The following is an 18,471-nucleotide window of genomic DNA, read 5'->3' as shown; positions in this document are numbered from 1 at the left end:
GGAGCCCCCGAGTATGGCTGTCCTGCGCCAGCTGCGCCCCTCAGAGGGTGGCCTTACTTTGCAAGGGCACGTGTATTTGGATTGCGGGTGCAGGAGCCTCATCGTTTCCTCCAGCCTTGTCCGCCAGGGCAAGCGGGGCTGGTGGGTGGGTGTTTTCCGCCACAGCCGTGGCACCAAGGCCTGGAACACCTCTGCTGTCTGCATCTTCGGGATGGAGGAGGTGAAGGAGCAAGCCTGTGCGTCCACGCACTTCATCATGAACGGGAAGAGCTGTGTAAGTCTGGGCATTGTTTTGCTAAGCTTTCCTCCTGCACGCTGTTGTTGTCACTGTTGTTGTTGTGGCTGGTGTCGCTGTGCATGACTTGTGGGGTGTCCCTGACCTGAAGGCACATGAAGTTCGTGGGGAACTTCAGAGCTGTGCCAGGCTTTGCGCATGAGCCCTGGGTCCGTCAGCCCTAATGATTTCTCCAGCACTTTCTGTTTCTAAAAACCTGATCCCTTACCAGATCCTGGAGTGTCCTTCCCACCTACATCTCATGAAAGACATGTCTGAGGGAACACCTGAGGGCATCCTGGGTCAGGCCGGAGTCTCGGGCTCCTCACTCAGTGCGCCCTTTTCTGTCAAGGATTAGTCATACCTCATTCTATCTTCTGTACAGCCTAGATAAAGCATCTCCTACCTTATTCTGTGCATTCATATCTCATGTCATTGCAGCTACATCAGAAATGAAAAAAAGCCCATCAAATTGACCCCTGTGCACTGGGCTGTGTGCGTTGTTGTCCCCATTGCTCACTAGTTATTTGTGGTTGCTCGTTTGGGGTAGGTGTTTCCCAAACCTCCCAGGATTGGCCTTGCTCGAGAGGGCTCACAGCCACCCCCGCAAACCCATATGCACAGCAGACAGTAATAGGCGATACGTCTTTGTTGTTGCAGTGGTTACGTTTTCACAGGCAGTGGTATCCCATGGAGATCCCCTGGTCACCTACTTCTCTAACACTCTCTCTTCAGCTCCTTCCTCCTTTTGACGGTGAGCTGTGCACATGGAGGGCAGGGTGGGCAAGGCTACTGGCTTTGCTGTGGCCTTGGTAGCTAGTAAAGAAATGAACTAAAAATGAAATTCAATAAGCTAAAAATGTAATTCAGGAGAAAAAGGTGCTTTTGCAAGGCCTGTCCATGCTTTTAAGTCACACTCTGAAGTCTTTTCAGAGCTGTGGCAAAAGGAACAGCACTGAAAAGTGTCAGGGACAACCGCAGGGGATCAAGCAAGCCATCATAAAGCAAGCCCTGGCCTTTTGCAGCTTCCCCACCATCCAGCAACTTTGCAGCTTAACCCCTGAATCCTTGCTGTGTTACAATGGGAGTTTGTTGGAAACTCCTTGAAAGAAGTGCGGTAGATTTACTGTCGCACCTTGGCTTCCCAAATCTAGCCCATAGCAGAGCGCAGTGCCGAGATTCTTCCAAGTACAAACTACCGGAGGGCACGTGTGATTCAGTCTGCTCATCTCCCTACTGAGTTGCGAGACTATTGCCAGTGTTAGAGGACATAGTTATGAATGAGAACCCCATATGTGCGTGAAACAACTGCTGAAGTAAATAGTGACACTCACAACAGAGCTGGAGCCAATCCTTTCATTTCCAGTGCCAGTTTATAGCCTACTGCATGATTTCTGTGCTCTCACAAGACAAACTCGCTGAATGAATTTGAAGTCTCATCCTCATCCCAAAATACCTATTTGCTAGTTGGATTTTTAATTTGTATTCCTTGTTCGTAATTACTCATGGGGTTTCTTTGCGCGGTGCTTTCTGAGCCTGCAAAGCAAAAAAAAAAGAAGCCTCCCTGGGCAGCAGATCCTTTATAAACACTTTGCAAAGCCCCATGCTAGAAATTCCAGAAGAGTCTCATGGATTGCATAGAGTAAGATAGTGCACGTAAGGTGAGGCAGGTATTTCTGTCTGACTGGTGTTCCTCTCAATCCCCTGTCCCCATTGCTTCCCAGTGCCTGAATATGAAAAATCAATGATCCACATGTTTAAGGATTGATCTGATTCAGATAGACTCCTCTGACTCTAAAGCTACTTTCATGTCCCAAAAGGCTCGTCCCTCCTGGAAATGCAGGTTATATTTGGCTACAATGCTGAAGAATCCCAACTTTAAAAATTATTAAAAGGATTGTTTGCTTAACATTATATGTTGAGCAAACACATTATGTGATGTTATTAATCATGATATTTTGGCACAACAATAAGTACAGTTTACCACTGATAGGAAAGTGGTATTTTAGTATTTTGTGAGATAGCAGGACATCTGAGTGTTGTGTAGTAATATGACCTATAACATTACATGGCTAATTATGCTCCCTTTTTAAGCTAATTATATGAGCTTATGGTGTATAAACATAGCAATAAATGCATGTAGTTCAGCTTTAATATGTTTTTTATACTACAGAAGGTTAGGCTAGGCTATTGCAGAGTAAGTTTGGAGATGACAAGCCCATATGCTGCTGCTTCTGGGTTGTTTTAGTCCAGATCCTTCTGCTGTCTCTCACCAAATCATGGGAGTCCCTGCAAACATGGAACATGCTCTTCTTGGACTCAGAAGCATGTGGGCTTCAGAACTGGCAGGAAGATGGTGTGCAGCGTGTCCATCAATGCGCAGCTTGTAGAAGTGTGTGCAATAGCTAGCAGTGGCTCTGGCCAGAAAGGAGTGCCTCATACGTGGAGCCATCATGAGTACGTTGTAGTACAACGTGTAGGAATGGCAGCAAGCAACAATACTTAACGTGTGCTTTAAAGCCCAGTCTTTTAAAGACAGTGTTGGTACTGAGCAAATGAATGTGTTGCAGCGTTATGATTGCCTGGAGTGCAAGACATGTACGGTGTTTGTGGCAGGTGGACCATGCTGAATGTCAGCCTGACTTCTGCGTTCAGATGCCGTGTGTTGTAGGGTGCTGCGGGTCTCAGTCTTCTTTGCTGGGTACACTTGAACTCTGGAGCTCAGGCGTGATGTGAGGTACACTGATCATGATCACGGCCACAGACTGTCAGTTTATGTAGGAATGGAAAACACGGGTTTTTTTCCACTGCAGGAATACAATTTATAGTTAGAGTATACATTAGGGAGTAGTGGCAGTTTGTTTTCCTTCTGATCTTGTCATTCTTCAGATTTCTGTAATTACTCTGATTACCTTTAGGTAAGACATCCTCTTACCTGTCTGCACTCACACAGCTGCTTGTATTTGCACGGTATTGGCACTGTGCTTCTCAGTAGTACACTGCAAGGGGGACTTAGCCCGAGGTATTTGTGGTCCTGAATTCCCTGCTCTGCTACTGCTGCATGTTCTGCTCTGAACTCATTCCTGTAAGGTACTGAACTTTCTGGCCCTAACCCAGTAAAGCACTTAAGGGTATATTTAACATTAGGCATATAAGTAGTTCCATCATCTTCAGGGGAACTGCCCATGCCTTTAAAGTTAAACATGAACTTGAGTACTTCACTGGATTGGAACCAAATTGCTCCTCATCCTGTAGGAACTCATTGTAGGTGTGTAATCTCTTCAGCCTCACATTGCTACTTAGGCCAAAGTTGACATTTGCATTAAGTTTTAATGCTGCATTTGAGTCTGCCATTGAAAATTTTTAAGACCCTTGCTTACCAACTTTAACAAAAAGTAGGTGACTGCTACAGATTCTGTGGAATTGCTGCTTACGAGAACTAGCTAGTTCTGTTTTCGTTTTGTGCAGTAGTGTGCACCAAACGTTTTGTCCTGGTTGGATGTGTTTATTCTGGACATACATAATACTGGATTCCCAGAGGCATGATCCGTAACTAGCAAGAGGCAAGGGGTGTCTTAGATGAAACTACTCTGAAAACATTTTGCAGTTTTATATTCAGCTTGTTTTCCTCTGATCCAGACGTCTCTTAGTTTTGATTATATCCACTTGTATGCACTGTTGAGATGTATGCGTTAATGGACTCGCTAGCATAACCTGCATGTACGTAAGCGCATCTTCTTCACAATTTCCTTAGTTAATAAATGTGAATTTGCCAAATCTCATTCTCCGTTTCTTTTCAGAAACCTGACTGAGCACTAACAAACATTTTTGGTGGATCACAATTATGAAATCGAAGCTCCTTAGCCAGTACATAGGGGGAATGTTGGAATTTGTCACAAACTTGCTCCAGTAGCTAGTGAGCTTTAAGAAGGCCTTTCCTTCTGTTGTTCCATGGCTGAACAGGAGCTACTAGAATCTCAGACCTCTCCCAGAGATCCCAGGACCTTGTGGATCACAGACAAGCAGATGAGTAGGAGAAGTGCTCAAAGTAGAGAACATAAACAGGACAGAGTTGTAGGATGTTACCTAACCTCAACGACAAATCTGGAAATTAGTTTTGCCGTTAAAAAAAGTTGCCTGAGAAGAAAATGATTCTACAACTTTTCAGGGAGAAAATTCCAAAAAGTGTTAGGCATATACGTGTAAGACAGAGAAGTTGCTGTAGTTTATATTATGGTGTTTATTTTATGATGTGCAAAGGCTAAGTAGCTGTGATAGCTACTGAATGCTAAGCTGTCTTCTCTTTTCATCTCCTATTTAATGCAAGTAAAGATATATAACAGTCTGTTCTTCGAATTTTTGCATTTTTCAGTGGGTGATAAATATGTGGGTTGGTATATGCCCCTTAATTTGTCAAGCATAGTTTGGAATCCTAGGACAAATCTTAGCTGGTATAAGCTCTACTGAAAGGAGATTTTAAAGTCAACAGAGTCACATCAGTTTAATCACAGCCATTAATTTGCAGGAATCACATTTGAATTTGTGTGGTAACTCATTCCAAAATGATTCGTAGTCTTTTATTTAAGGAAAGAATTACAGACTTCTAATATCATTTGGTATCAAAATTGATCCTGTAATAATTTTCTAGTAATAAAGTCATCTCCTGTGTGTTACCAGACTGCTAGTATTTCATCTGATCTTTGACAGATTTCTAGAGTTAACGTTTCTAGAGTATTTCTGTCCAGTTACAATGAATTTTCAGTTCATCCCTGTTAGCTGTGGGAAATAAGCCATAGGAGACTTATAAACTCTCACATTGTCAGTAAGAAGAAGAGTTGCTTTTAGTCATCTGGCTTCACCAGGTGTTCTTAGCACAACCTTTTGAGAGCCTGGGGGCTCTTGAATGAAGGATTCTCTTCCTTGGGATCACAGAATTGTTCAGGTTGGAAGGAACCTCAGAGGAGGTCTCCAGTCCAGCCCCCTGCTCACAGCAGGGTCAGCTCTGAGATCAGACAAGGTTGCTCTGGGCTTTGTCCTGTCAGATCTTGAAACCCCCAGGGATGGAGACTGCACAACCTCTGTGGACAACCTGTTCTGCTTAATTGTCCTCATAGTGATGTTTTTTAATATCCTGTCCACTAGAAACCTCCCCTGTTTCAGTTTGTGTCATTATCTCATGTTGTCCTGCATACACCTCAGTCAAGAGCCTGGCTCTGTTTCTCTGGTCCATCTGAAACTGTCTTTTCTGTAGGCTGAACCAGCCCAGTTCCCTCAGCCTGTCCTCATAGGGCAGGTGCTCCACACTCTGACCATCACAGTGGCCCACTACTGAACTCACTCTGATTTATCAAGATCAATGCTGTACTGAGGGTCCCAGAACTGAGCACAGTATCCTAGACACAATTGAAGATGTGCCAGGTAAATGAGAATAATCACTTTCCTCGCTCGATCTGGCTATGCTCCTGTTGATATAGCCCAGGATGCTGTTACTCTTCACTGCTGCCTGGATACACCATTTAGCCTACTGCCCTCCAGGACCCTGTGTCCTTTTCAGTGCTCTCCAGTCTGTACTGTCACAGGGGGTTAGTCCATCCCAGGTGCAGGACTTTGCATTTGTCCTTGCTGAGTTTCTTGGGGTTCCTGTTGGCCTATTCCTACAGCCTATCTAGGTCGCTGTGAATGGCAGCCCTGCACTCAAGCATGACAACTCATTTTGATGTCATCTGCAAGCTTAACCTAGAAGCTTTCAGTGTCTTCCTCCAGTGTCTTGTCCAGCAGGACATGTCCCAGGATAGGTTCCCTGGGGAACTCCACCTGTAACCAGCGTCTAGGTAGAGTAAAAACCATTAACCAATACCCTTTGAGCCTGATGATCCATCCAGTTTTTCCACCCATCCAGTAGTCCCCCTGTCTAAACTGTAACATCCCAACTTGGATACAAGGATGCTGTGGGAAATGGTGTCAAGAGCCTTGCTAAAGTCAAAGTAAATGACATCCACTGTTCTCTCCTCTTCCACAAATCGAGTCATTTCATCACAGAAGGCAATCAGGTTGGTCAGGCATGATTTATCCTTGATGAATCCATGCTAGCTTTTCCCAGTCACTTTTTTCTTCTTCTTCTGGTGCCTAGAAATGCCTTCAAGGAGGATTTGCCCCATGATTTTCCCAGGGAAAAAGTGAGACTGACCAATGTGTAGTTCCCCAGGTCATCCTTCTTGTCTTTTTTTGAAGATGGGTGCAGTATTTGCCTTTATTCTGTTGTTGGAGACTTTCCCTGATCTCCGCAACTTTTGAAATATGAGAGAATTGCCTCACAGTGTCACCAGACAGTCTCTCAGCATCTTCCTACAGATCCCATCTGGTTCCCCTGGGCCTTCTATAAGCTGAGATTTCTTAAGGGATCCCTGGCTTAATCCTCTTCCAGTACTGGTAGTTTCTCTCCTCCTTGAACTCTGTAGGTACAAAAGACCGCAAGACCTTGCCGGTAAAGTCAGAGCCTTATCTGCATCCACTGTCAGTAAATCACCTCACCTATTCAGCAGCTGGCACACATTTTCATTGTTTATTCTTTTATTGCTCATGTGGTGGTAGAAGCTCTTCTTGTTGCCCATAACATCCCTTGCCAGTTTCAACACCAGGTGAACTTGGGCTTTCCTAATGCCATCCCTACATGTCCAGGCAGTTCCTCCTTAGTTGCTTGTTCCTGCTTCCACCTCCCCTGTACTGTTTTTCTGCATTGTCATTCAATCATTACTTCCCTGCTTAGCTAGGGGCCATCTCCTGTTATGTCTGCTTGTTTTCCTGAGTTTTGTGCTTGGAGGAGGTTGTCCTGAAAGACCTACTAGCTTTCCTGAGCTCCATTTCCCTTCAAAGCTGCCTCTCAGGGGATCCCACTAACCAGTTCCCTGAACAAGCTGAAGCCTGGTCTCCAGCTCTGTACTCTGCTGTTCTTTTCTCACCACCCTCAGGATCCTTAACTCAAGTTATTTTGTAGTTACTACAGTGAAGGCTGCCATTGATTATCACATCTCCAGTCAGTTCTTCCTTGTTTGTGAGTAGCAAATCCAGAAGAGCATCATCCTTCACTGACCCTATAGGGTTAACAAAGCCTGGGGTCCCATCTCCTTCACTTTGCCCCCGGAGCTCCCTGGTCCTGGTCTACACTAGGCAACATCTTTGGTGTCTACGTGGATGTGCAGCAATGGGTAGTGGTCCAAGGAATGGAAAATCATTGGCAGTCTCTCTGCAATGTAATGGATCAGGGCCCCTAAAAAAAAAAAAGAAACTTGTTCTAACAGCATGACGATTTAGCAGTTGCGTGCCTTTATCCTTCACAGGAGGGAATCTCCAGCCACAGTCACCCACCACTTCCTCTTGCTTTCTGCTAATGCTCTGTTCAAGCTCAGTTGGTTTCAAAACCTTCCTTAATGGAGCTTGCTCTCCCTCATAGCTTATTAGGACACTTTATCAATTCTGTAAACTCAAATCTAAGGGCAGAGAAGGAGTGTTTCTGCTGCTGCAAGAAGTCATAAATTTCTAGCCTCCCCCATCTCAGGAGTCTCCGTCAACCTCTTGCTCAAGCGTAGCCTCTGACTATCCCTCCTGCCTCGCATCGTGAGGCTCAGGATCTTGCCTCTGCAAGGTCTCTGTGAAGACCTGGTCTCATTTCCTGGTCATCCTCCCTGATTTTTTGCAGTCTGCTCCCCTGGGATGGTTTGTCCACCTAGCATTGGTATGCAGTGTACAAATTAAAAAACCTCGTGGAAATAAAATTTTGGAACAGTTCATCTCTTCATTCCTTAGCCCTAATAAAGGCTCGCTGCACCAATATTTAAGTTTGTTACCTTCTGATATAATAAAATTGGTGCAGGACTATTACTATACGCTGCTCACAAGTCTTGTGTCCTTTTGTATAGCTGCATCTGTTCATTCACTTTGATGCTCAAACCCTTTATTTTTACTTTCTGGCCAGCTGCAATATGTTGAGTGCTGCATGAGCTAAAAATGCTGCCCTTCCCTCTGAGGCATGCAATGTAAAATAATCAGGAGGAAATGAAGACGGAAAGTAGAAGTGTGAATATGGTTGCTGCAGCTGGAATCATATGGACATAAATCTGAAAATGAGGTGCAAAATAGAAAATGAGTATAAATACCTTTCATGGCAATAATTGAACAGCACAGGGGGGGTGAACTTAAAAGCAAAATGTAAGTTAATTCAGGAGATCTCTAGGCTTACCTGTGCATGTGAAGATTTTGGGGGACTATAGAATAGAACAGAGGGTGAAACTGAAGAATTAAACGAAGAAAGGTCTTCTAGAGCAGTATTGTCTTTTCTTGTGCTTTTCTTGTTTTTGTATGAGCCTGAAAATGTTACAGGATAGACAGATAGATGATCGTGGACATGAGTGACTCTTCAAGTATAAAGGAAGTTTAGACTGTAAATGCATTCTAAGGATGGACTTAGCTGTGAAAGAAAAAGCTTGGGAAGGCCCTACAGTGCTGTAACCCCATTAGTCACAGTGGAAGAGGTAAAAGAGCTTGTTAAAAAAATAAATGCACGTGGAAAATGAATGACAGAAGGGTGAAAGCAGCAGCTGCACCCTGGAGGGAACGGGCAAGTCGGAGAAGTAGGTTGCAAAAGAGAGAAGGCAATTTTTGTTGTGACTGCCCACTGTCTAAATTCCCTCTCTTCTTATCTGTATTAGCTCAATGTCACATTGACCCTCCCTCTAGCAAGCAGAGCGAGGGGAGGAGGCTTCCACACTTGTCAGTATTGGTTCTTCAGTCAGATGAGGAGGACGCACTGATATGACACTAGTTATTTTATTAGTATGTGGGTCAAAATAAAATCTGGCAGCAAAGCTTTTCAGGGACTGGGTGAGTCCTCCCCACTTCTTTGATCTTATTGTACAGAGTCTGCGAGGACCCTAGGGTGGTTTGTTTTCCTTACACTACTATATGGTGCACTGCAGAAAAAAAAAAATCCTAATTCTGGTGGAAATGAAAGCCTGGAAGCTTCACCTCCTCACTCTTTAGCCTAAATACAGGCTCATTGTGTGCACCAGCGCTGGAGTTTTGTTACCTTCTGATCCAATAAAAAACACCGAGTTAACTTTTTCTACCTTAATATGCTTGCAATCACTTCCCCGCCATCTAAAACAGACCTCCATGGTAGTGGAGTCTCATGCCTATGTGGGTTTTACTGAAGTTCTGTGCCAGTACATGACAGTTCCTGTGTCTTCTTCCTGCTGCATGAAAAACAAATCTTTAAATATGAAAGTTAATCAAGTCTTCTTTTACTCCAAGTGGCTGTTCTTGCAAGCTAATTAAAATAATTCAGATGACTGAAAAATATTTTAATTGACTTAGGATTGCAGTTCAGAAAAAATTTATTTCTATGTGGAAAGACTTTGGGGTTAAGCCAGCATCCTAGCATGCAAGAGAGTTGAATTCAGCTGTTACTGCATTACAGATTCGCTTCATAACTTTGAGAAATGCTGTGCTGGTTTTGGCAAAATGTCAGTTTTAATGGTCCATTCTTACACTTTGTCTTGTGCATTAAAACGAAATAGGTTCTTGCGCTCAGAGGGTTTCTGTGCGTTTAGGAATCTGTCCTTGAGACTGAGATTCTGGGCTTTGTAAGCTGACCCACTGGGCTTGTTTCGAAGGACCTGGTCCTACCTGAGCTCTTCCCCCCACCTCTCCATGCCTGCCACTCCTTTGTGCCAGCACTGGTGTCCGTGCAGCCACGTGTTCATGTGATAAGGAGAATGACTCAAATGAAAATTTAGGTAGGTAGGTAGGTAGATGGATTTACAGACCATTTTCTAGGCACACCTCATTTTGTTAACCAACCTCACTGGAAAGCATTATACTAGTAGAGGGGAAGGGGAGGTGGAGCTTGGCTGGGGTTGGACCCGTTTGAAGAGCAGGTGGGATCACACCTTTGGCAGCATCTGCCATGAAGATTGACTTAAAGCAAGTACGGGACTGGAAAACTGAGGTACTGCTTGCTGGGGAGATATCTGGGCTTGTAGGGAGTTTGGGCTAGAGACCATCTCTCATCTGGTGAATGACCTTATTCTCACACATCAGGGCTTCCTTTCAGCACTTGATCATCTACAATCGGGATTATTTGGTTTGGTTTTTCCTTCCACACGTTACAGGGATTTCCTGCACGATGTTTTCTTTCATGAACTGCTTACATGTGTTTGTCACTTAACTGTCTTTGGCTTGGACAGAGAATTGTAGGTAACATGTTGATTTTAAAGTTCACACGGGTACATTTATGTTCTCCCTGACATGAACTTTATGCTGCTTTATCTCATTTTTATATTTATACGCAATTCTCAACTTCCTTTAGTGTAAAACAGGAAACCAGAAAGGGGAGGATGAAGCTCCACATTTTCTAACGCACACCCCCCACACCCCCACATCCCCCCCCCGCCTCCTTTCTCCAGAATATTTGCATGCCTTTAAAAGTCATTGCTGAGTGTATCTGTAGCCTTCGTGGTACGTGCAGTCAGGTGATGGCAAAGCGTGTCTTCATTGAGAAGAACTGACAATTCAGAATAAGCCCAGGACATTATGTCCCAAAAAAGAGAAATTCTGTTGCAAGGTAACTTGCTGCGTGTTTGGCCAAGTCTGTGTCCCACTGAGGTCAGTGATTTAGCTGCAGTAGCTGTAATTTCTATCACAGACATGACCAGTTGTGGTGTATAAAAAATAAGTAGTTTCATGTTTCATGTGCCATTTCCAATGATATGTTGCTCTGAAATTGTGTCAGAATTAAAATGTTACCCAAAGTATTGTCTGAAGTTGAGTTCTCTGAGAATCTTTCCAGAGATTCTTCTTTTTCTTTTTCTTAACTTTTTGCAGTATAGGTGAATGATTTTGTAATAACTTTCTCTTATATCTGATTTTCAGGAGGCACGATCAATCAAGAAATTACCTACCTTGATTCACTCTGGATTAGCGGCTGTTTATGGCACAGTTGTTTTGAATCAGATAGTTCTCTTTTTGGGAACAGATGATGGACAGTTACTGAAGGTAAGCTGAGTGTGGCAGTTCTTTCCTTCTCCATCAGCTGCTGCTGTGTTCAAGTGGGTAAATGTTTCCTGGTTTAGGAACTGTATTATAAACAGATATAATCCCATGAATCTCTATTTTTTTTTTTTATTTGTTTGTGAAGTAACTGCTGTATTGTTACTTGGAGAGCAAGATTACATTCAAAAGCAATTATGTACCCTGCTTAAAATTCATGGAAACATTTCATTAAACTGCTAATGCCCACAGTACCAATTTATGGACTGTGGAGTTCTCAGTTACTCTGTCTTTTGTTTCCTTCCTTGCTTTAATTTTCCGGTAGAAATATTAAATATTGTTAGATTTTGGAAGCATATTTGTTTGTTTGGAAGTGTATCTGTGTGATGTGAATAGCTGTCCGTTAGAGAGAAAAGTCAAGATTCATTTTGCCTTAGCTTCTGAATAGTTGACCTACACTACTTAAATCAATCACCTGGAAGTGAAAGTCATCTTATCTCATTACCAAACTTTTCAACCATCCAGTCAAATGTCTTTTGTGCTTTTATTTTTTTCTGGGTTTTGCAAGAATGTGCATTTCCTGTCTACACTGCAAAGGATGACTCTATTTTTTTGTTTTTATTAAGCAGGCAGTTGGAGAGGAATATAGTAGAGAGCTTGAAAAGCTTTTGCCCGTTTGATTTCACTGTGTTTTTGATAATGAAAAATGAAATTGAAGTCTTCCATGTCTCCTTAGCACAGTGAAGACCATGAACATATCTCCCTTGGTTAGTCATGTTTATGGAAAACCTTACATCAATGTTGGTGTGCTTATTAACTTGCAAAAGAAAGTTTCTGTGGTCTCTGGTTCTCTTGAATTCTGTGCAAAGGCTGGTTGAAAATTGTAGTTGAGCAAGGTAAGAAAAAGAAATACCACCTCAGATGTATACTCACTGAAGCCACAAGGAAACTTCTGTCCTGAAGACAGTTGTCAGTAACTTGTGTAGGTTCCTTTTTACATTATGGGTGTCTGGATGTTACTTCCTTTTCTGAAGGCTAATACTTTCTTCTCCATTCATAGGAGTACTTAACACATTATGACTTTGGGATATAGGCATCTCTTCCACATTCAGTTTCTGTGTCAATCAGGAACATACTTGGTGGCACTAAGCCAGTGCCAGATTCAGTGCAAAATGTGTCTGGCATGGATTTTGTTAAAGTTCTGTTCTGATGGTCTTTTCCCCCATCTTTCTGCAGTGTGAGAGCCAGTGCAATAGGTGAATTGAATCAGGGCACAGTAAATCATCTCAGAAGCTCTGATGTAGCTGAAATTAGGCTTTTGTTTAAAATGCTGACTGATCAATAAAAAGACTTGTGAATAATTTAATTTCATGTGTTTTAGGCTGTACTTAATGAGGATATGGAATCTAATTGCCCAGAGGTTTTGTATGAAATTAAGGAAGAAACCTCCATTTTCCCCAAACTTCGACTTGACCCAGTAGATAATAACTACATCTATCTGTCCTCTGCCAATAAGGTAAGCACAATATTAAATTAAACAATAAATTCAAGTAAATTACTGCTTTACGGATTTCTGCTACTTTATAAGTGAAGCATCAGTTTGGGTCAGAGTTAGACCTTAAATATCCAAACTGCAGTTATCAACTTTACATCTAATATCTGGTTATGTTGTCTAAGTTTGGGCTGCACTTCTGCAGAGCTCAGAAGAGCTTCTACTGTCATGGTGCTGCCCACTGTTGCTATGGTCCAGCAACACCCTTAATCCCATGCTTATTTTATGTCATTCTGTCGAGAGGGTCTTTGTTTCTCTTTTTCCTGGAGGCATCATGCAGAATCAAGCTTGGAGTTAGCAAACAAAACTTGCAGACTCTTTGGAGACGGAGTTCCTCTGAATTAGCAATCCAGGTATTGGTAGGCCAGGGTTTGCTAGTCAATTATGGAGTTTCTAATGTGGAGAAATCTCTTAATTTGCGAGGTGGGTTTGAAGTCTTAGTTCTGCTGAAATCGATGATAAAATTCTCATTGTCTTCAGTTAGGCATAGACTTTAAAAAAAACACAAAGAAACAAAAAACCAAAAACACAATCAGAAGTGATTAATGTGTATGCATAGTGAGGCCAAGGAGTTCAGCAGTCACTGGGAGCTACTGCATGTGAGCAAACGCATCAGAGCTGCATGTTAAGCAGAGAGCGGCTCCCAGGAGCTGGTGCAGTTGTTGCAGCACATCCTGCAGCAGGGCTACTGAGCATCAGCTCAGCAAATTCCTTTGTCTCGCCAGCAGCGGGGAAGTGAAAACATAAGGGCTGGCTGTCCGTCTTAGCTGGACAGGATTTCACCCAGCACCCAGATTACCTTCATTTACAATAAAATCACTTTTCCAGCAGTGAGTGTAGCATTTTAGCCTGCCATCTGAGAGAGTGGGTAAGTTTGTAGGAGAACTCCTGACTGATATAAACCATCTATCACAAATGCAGAAGGAATCAAAATTTCAGTTAAAAGTATATGTAGACATTCAAAGTAAAGACCTGAATTTTCTTTAGCTTTGGTAAAAGAGCAAGTTGCTATAGAGGAACAACAGCTTTCAGGAATACATGCCTCTCATCATCTCTTGGAGCTTAAATAAGGCTTCTACACTGTCTTTTTTAACTTGCTAGCAGTCTATGATGTTGGCTGGTTTCTGAACTGATTATCTCGCACGCCTTCAGATAAATTGAATTTTACAAGATACGGCTGGAAAAAACAGTAAATACAGTTTTGCAGAAAGCCATGTATCCTTGTTTCTGTTCACAAAATATAGGAACTTTTAATTCTTGCAAATTTGTAAAAAAATTGTTTGAATTAGGAATATTTTTCTTACCAAGATTATTATTAACATTGTTATTAATAACATTATGTGTATTTGTATTCAGTATTTGTAATCAGCTTTCTCTTTTTCTTTTCCTTTCCTTTTCTGAAAATGGCTGGCTAGGATATTCGAGCTGAATGTACAAGTATAGCTACATACAATATAGCCACAATTATCTACATTTACTTATTGAAATGGCATTTTCATGCATGCTAAGTAGTTGCATGCGTTTGTTCTAGTGTGCACATGCAGTAACCTGACATGGTGATGCAAACACAGATGCATTTTGTTTTGCGCATGCATTTTTGGATGCACCTTCATCAATCATTTAAAAATCTCAGTTCTGATGAGAGGAAAACGGTGTTCTGCTAAGCAGAGCATTATTTGTAAAATATACCTCCTTTCTATTGTTATCTATAATTCACTATGCTAATCAGTCTTTCTTGCATTAATCTGTCCATGCTGGCCTTTGAGTAGTAGAATCAAATTGTCATTGTCAGAGGCGTTTCATCATCTGATGGCAAAATACAGCGTGTGTAAAATAGGCTGCATTTTTCTATCCAAAGGTCTTCTGGCAGAGGGGAGTCCATAAGGAAACTTTCCCGAAGGGATCGTGCTTGGTTGCTGTCAGATTTTTAATGGTGACCTTCAATTTCCCTGTTTATGGAGGCTATTTTAATTCAGTATGTTATTGCATTCTTTGGTTGTAGGTGAGAAGAATACCCGTTGCAAATTGCGGTAGATATGTTTCCGAGCAAGAATGCTTATCAGCAAAGGATCCCTACTGTGGGTGGTGTTCTTTGAATCGAAGGTATTTTTTGGTATTTTAGACTTTCACATAAAAGCAATGCATTATTAGTCAGTGTACATTTTGACTGGCTTGGGGCTATTCAGCATCAAGATTTTATCTACTGCATTTTTATGGAATCAGTCATGGCCATAAATGTGAGACACTGTATTGTCATGTGAAAGGGAGCTCTGCATCTTTTAAAGACCATGTTAACCCTCAGATTTTTGAGATCTACCCATAAAATATATGTTGGGCTAAGAAGAAGAAATTATTTTGGTTCTAGAACAGATGTTTTTGCTATCCAGATTGATTGAGGGATAAAATCGTATACTCGTGCTTGAAGCATCTTAATAGCTGGGAGCATCTTGCATGTGAGAACGGAGAAAGCGTGCTCAGTTGTCTTCAGTATTCATAGTTCCTTGCTTTGGAACCACCGCCTTTGGTTTAGGCCAGAGGAGAAATTCTTTCTAAACACGTCATCCTCACATTTGAGTCATTAGTTTTGCGGCTTGCTTTGAAGCAGGTTTGAAAGCTATCGTACATCTTTAGCCTGGACTGGAGAAATTCCTGGGTCATCAAGCCTAGTCTTGGCGATTGCAAACAAAGACATCATGTAAACCTACTCATAAACTAATCAAGGACCATCCTCAGTTTAGATAGGCTTTTTGTCCTCCCTGCCATGGTTGTGTGGCTATCTGAGAGTCTCATTCTTCTGCTGGTTAAAATCTGTCTGCTCATTTTCATCACGTGTGTGTTCATGGACAGGTTATATTCATTTGTTCTGGTGCTCACATCGCCTTGGCTTAAATAGGTTTCCCCCCCTCCCTCATGCTTATCTCCTCAATGTTTTTTTGGAAGCAGTCTCTTTTTTTCACTTTCATTTTGGTGTGCTAAAACAGCTAACTTCACTAAGATCCTCTCATATAAGACACTTCTTTCTTAACTCCACTCCAGTAGCCCTTCTGTGAAGTTTATGCATCCTTTTAAAAAAAGGATGACCAGGACTATCACAGTATTCCAGAAGAGATTTCAGCTGTGCCTTGCTCAATGGTGTTTAATCAGTCTGTCCAGGAAGCACCTTACTTAGTGTGTCCGGGGATCACAAACATCTTTTTCATGACAGCATCACATTGATGGGCCACAATCATCCACGATCAAATAATGCCCCCGGGTCCTTCTCTTTCTTTGTTTTCTTTCCAACTGATGAGTTTCCAGTCTATAACACATATGGCTTGTGAGATTTTTATTGCTCTAGGTACATGTTCATGTACTCTATGCTTTGAAATGTCATCCCACTTCAAGGTTATCCAAGTTTTCCTGTGTGATATTCCCATCTTCCTCTGCCTGGTAATGTTCCCAACTTTGTATCATCAGCAGATGTCTACAATGTAAACCTTCTTTTGTGCCAGTTCATCAGTGATTAAAACATTAAACAAAGTGGTTATAAGATTGATTTTTGAGGAATTCCACAGTAGCCTTCTTTTAGAAGGTTAATACTACCCATTTTGGTTTGTTTCAATGTTAACGTGATTTTGCTGAAGACCTGCTACTTTGTGTTTGCAAAGGCAGTTATTAGAAGAGAGTAGGTGTTTATTCTGTGTTTTTTTTCAAACTCTCTTTTGCTACCTTGTTAGAACTGTATATGTAAGAGTGCTAAGCTTTTCAGGCTTTTAGTTACCTTATAATAATAAGTTATTAGTCAGTAAATCCCCTGTTTATGAGGGGAATCACCAAAAGTTTCCATCTGGTTGAAACAGAAATAATTTACTCCTTTGGAGAAAAAATGAACTACTATAATATGACTCCCGTTCAACACCCACATAATTTTTCACTGTTAAGAACTTAGCATCATTAACTGTTTGGTTTTGTGAAGAGAGAGCTCTGAGTGAGGCTTTAGAAAAAGAGGAAGACGTTTTTAGCCAGTATTTTAACCAAAGTCCATACATGTCCACTGAAGCAATATATTCCGTAATAATTTTGAGACCTATTATATGTTTTATACTCTTACTGGGAAATAAATTTTACATTAAATATGCACTCCATTTTAAAAATAAAATTTATCAGCAGTGCTTCATTTTAAAGGCAGTGTGAACTCAAATCTAGTATTTTGATGAAAAAATCTGCACATCTTATTGCAAGTGAAAACAGAACGAAACAAAATGTTTCTACTGTTCCTATTTCTACTCTTTCTTCCACAGGGACAAATACATAAGTTCTCCTTTTCACTTACAATCATTCAAAACAATTAGTCATATCATTGTGTGATTTCTCTTAATGTTCATAGATTTTCTATAGATGAATCAGATTTACCTGCGGTATGCTGAAATTATTCCAATACAAGGCACTGATGTTTTGCATGTATTTTCCATATGGAAATAACACAATATGTCTTAGTTATCTGACATGACCAGACGTGCTTTTGAATTTAGCCAGTGTGTGTGACATCTGTGGATTTCATTCAGGGGCTGGTACCTTGGAAAAGGAAGCCAAAACTTTCTCTGAAACCATATTCTCATTCCATGAGGAAATCAGTATGCTTTAGCAAGGCAGAGGGGGCAAACTCAGTAGGATCTGTAGTTAATACAAGATTAGTGAAGCAGAGACTTAAGTTAATATGAATGAACCGGTATGCATAGGTATTGTGTTATCATAATGAAATAAGAGGAACTTGATTCCAATTGTGAAGAGGAATCTTCAGTAGTATAAAGAACTAGCTTGCTGTGAAAGATTAAAAAAACCCTCGAGACTGCTTTTCTCTGTACATATATCTATGCATGTCTGAAATCTGATCCTAGGGTTTCATACCTTATAACTTCATACTTGTATAGAGTCTGGTCCAGTCCACCCTTCCAAGAAAGCCAGACTTAATAGTTGTCTGAGTCTGGATATTAATTTTCAGAACCGTGTGGTTCACAAATAATATTTATCTGTTATAGTCATTCCAGTGTGCTTGCAAACAATATCAATTGTGTAAAAATAGGGATATAACAAAAGAATCTCATCTTTAGGTGAGTGGAATTCATGTTACGCTTGGCCTGTGCAGGGCAATTGTGAGAATTTATGCTGAGGGGCATCAGATGCTGTACTGCCCCCTTTGCGACTGCTTCCTACAAAATGACCATTCTTCATAGCACATTGTTTGAGTGTTAAAGGTCAGCTTTTAGAGCAACAAAAGACACATATTTCCTGACATGAAGACAAGCATGACCCTGGGTCCTGTGTGGCATTACTTTTTTTGCCATTAAACTCTTAGATTCTTCACTGTAAATGAGGGAAACAAGTTCACTGCTTGTGTTCCTGAGGCAGTCTAAGAAGGCAAATAACTTTGTCTTAGGACAGTTTTAAATATTCAGGTTTATAAACAGTTTTCTTTTTTAATATTTTAAGATTAGTGTCACTGAAATGCATACACTCATTTAGTGCCAAGTATTACAAGTGTGTTGCTTTGCATCATCAGGGGAGGAATTGGTTAGATGGTCGCATCCAGAGGGGAGTGGTCAACGGGTCTATGGCCCGACGG

General features: G+C 41.5%; 1 protein-coding gene across 1 annotated transcript in view; it reads left to right on the top strand.

Annotated features, from left to right (window-relative positions):
- The first annotated feature begins 13 nt into the window (after nt 1-13).
- Nucleotides 14-18,471, top strand: part of PLXNC1 (plexin C1) — a 69,735-nt gene continuing 51,277 nt past the window's right edge. The window contains exons 1-4 of the mRNA XM_009321358.1: nt 14-274; nt 11,201-11,323; nt 12,699-12,833; nt 14,872-14,972. Coding sequence (XP_009319633.1) covers nt 14-274; nt 11,201-11,323; nt 12,699-12,833; nt 14,872-14,972 — 620 coding nt within the window. The remainder of the gene's footprint in view (nt 275-11,200; nt 11,324-12,698; nt 12,834-14,871; nt 14,973-18,471) is intronic.

This window comes from Pygoscelis adeliae, unplaced genomic scaffold, assembly GCF_000699105.1.
Source record: "Pygoscelis adeliae isolate BGI_AS28 unplaced genomic scaffold, ASM69910v1 Scaffold232, whole genome shotgun sequence".
NCBI classification, from domain to species: Eukaryota; Metazoa; Chordata; class Aves; order Sphenisciformes; family Spheniscidae; genus Pygoscelis; species Pygoscelis adeliae.
This window is presented reverse-complemented; position numbering and strand designations above follow the sequence as displayed.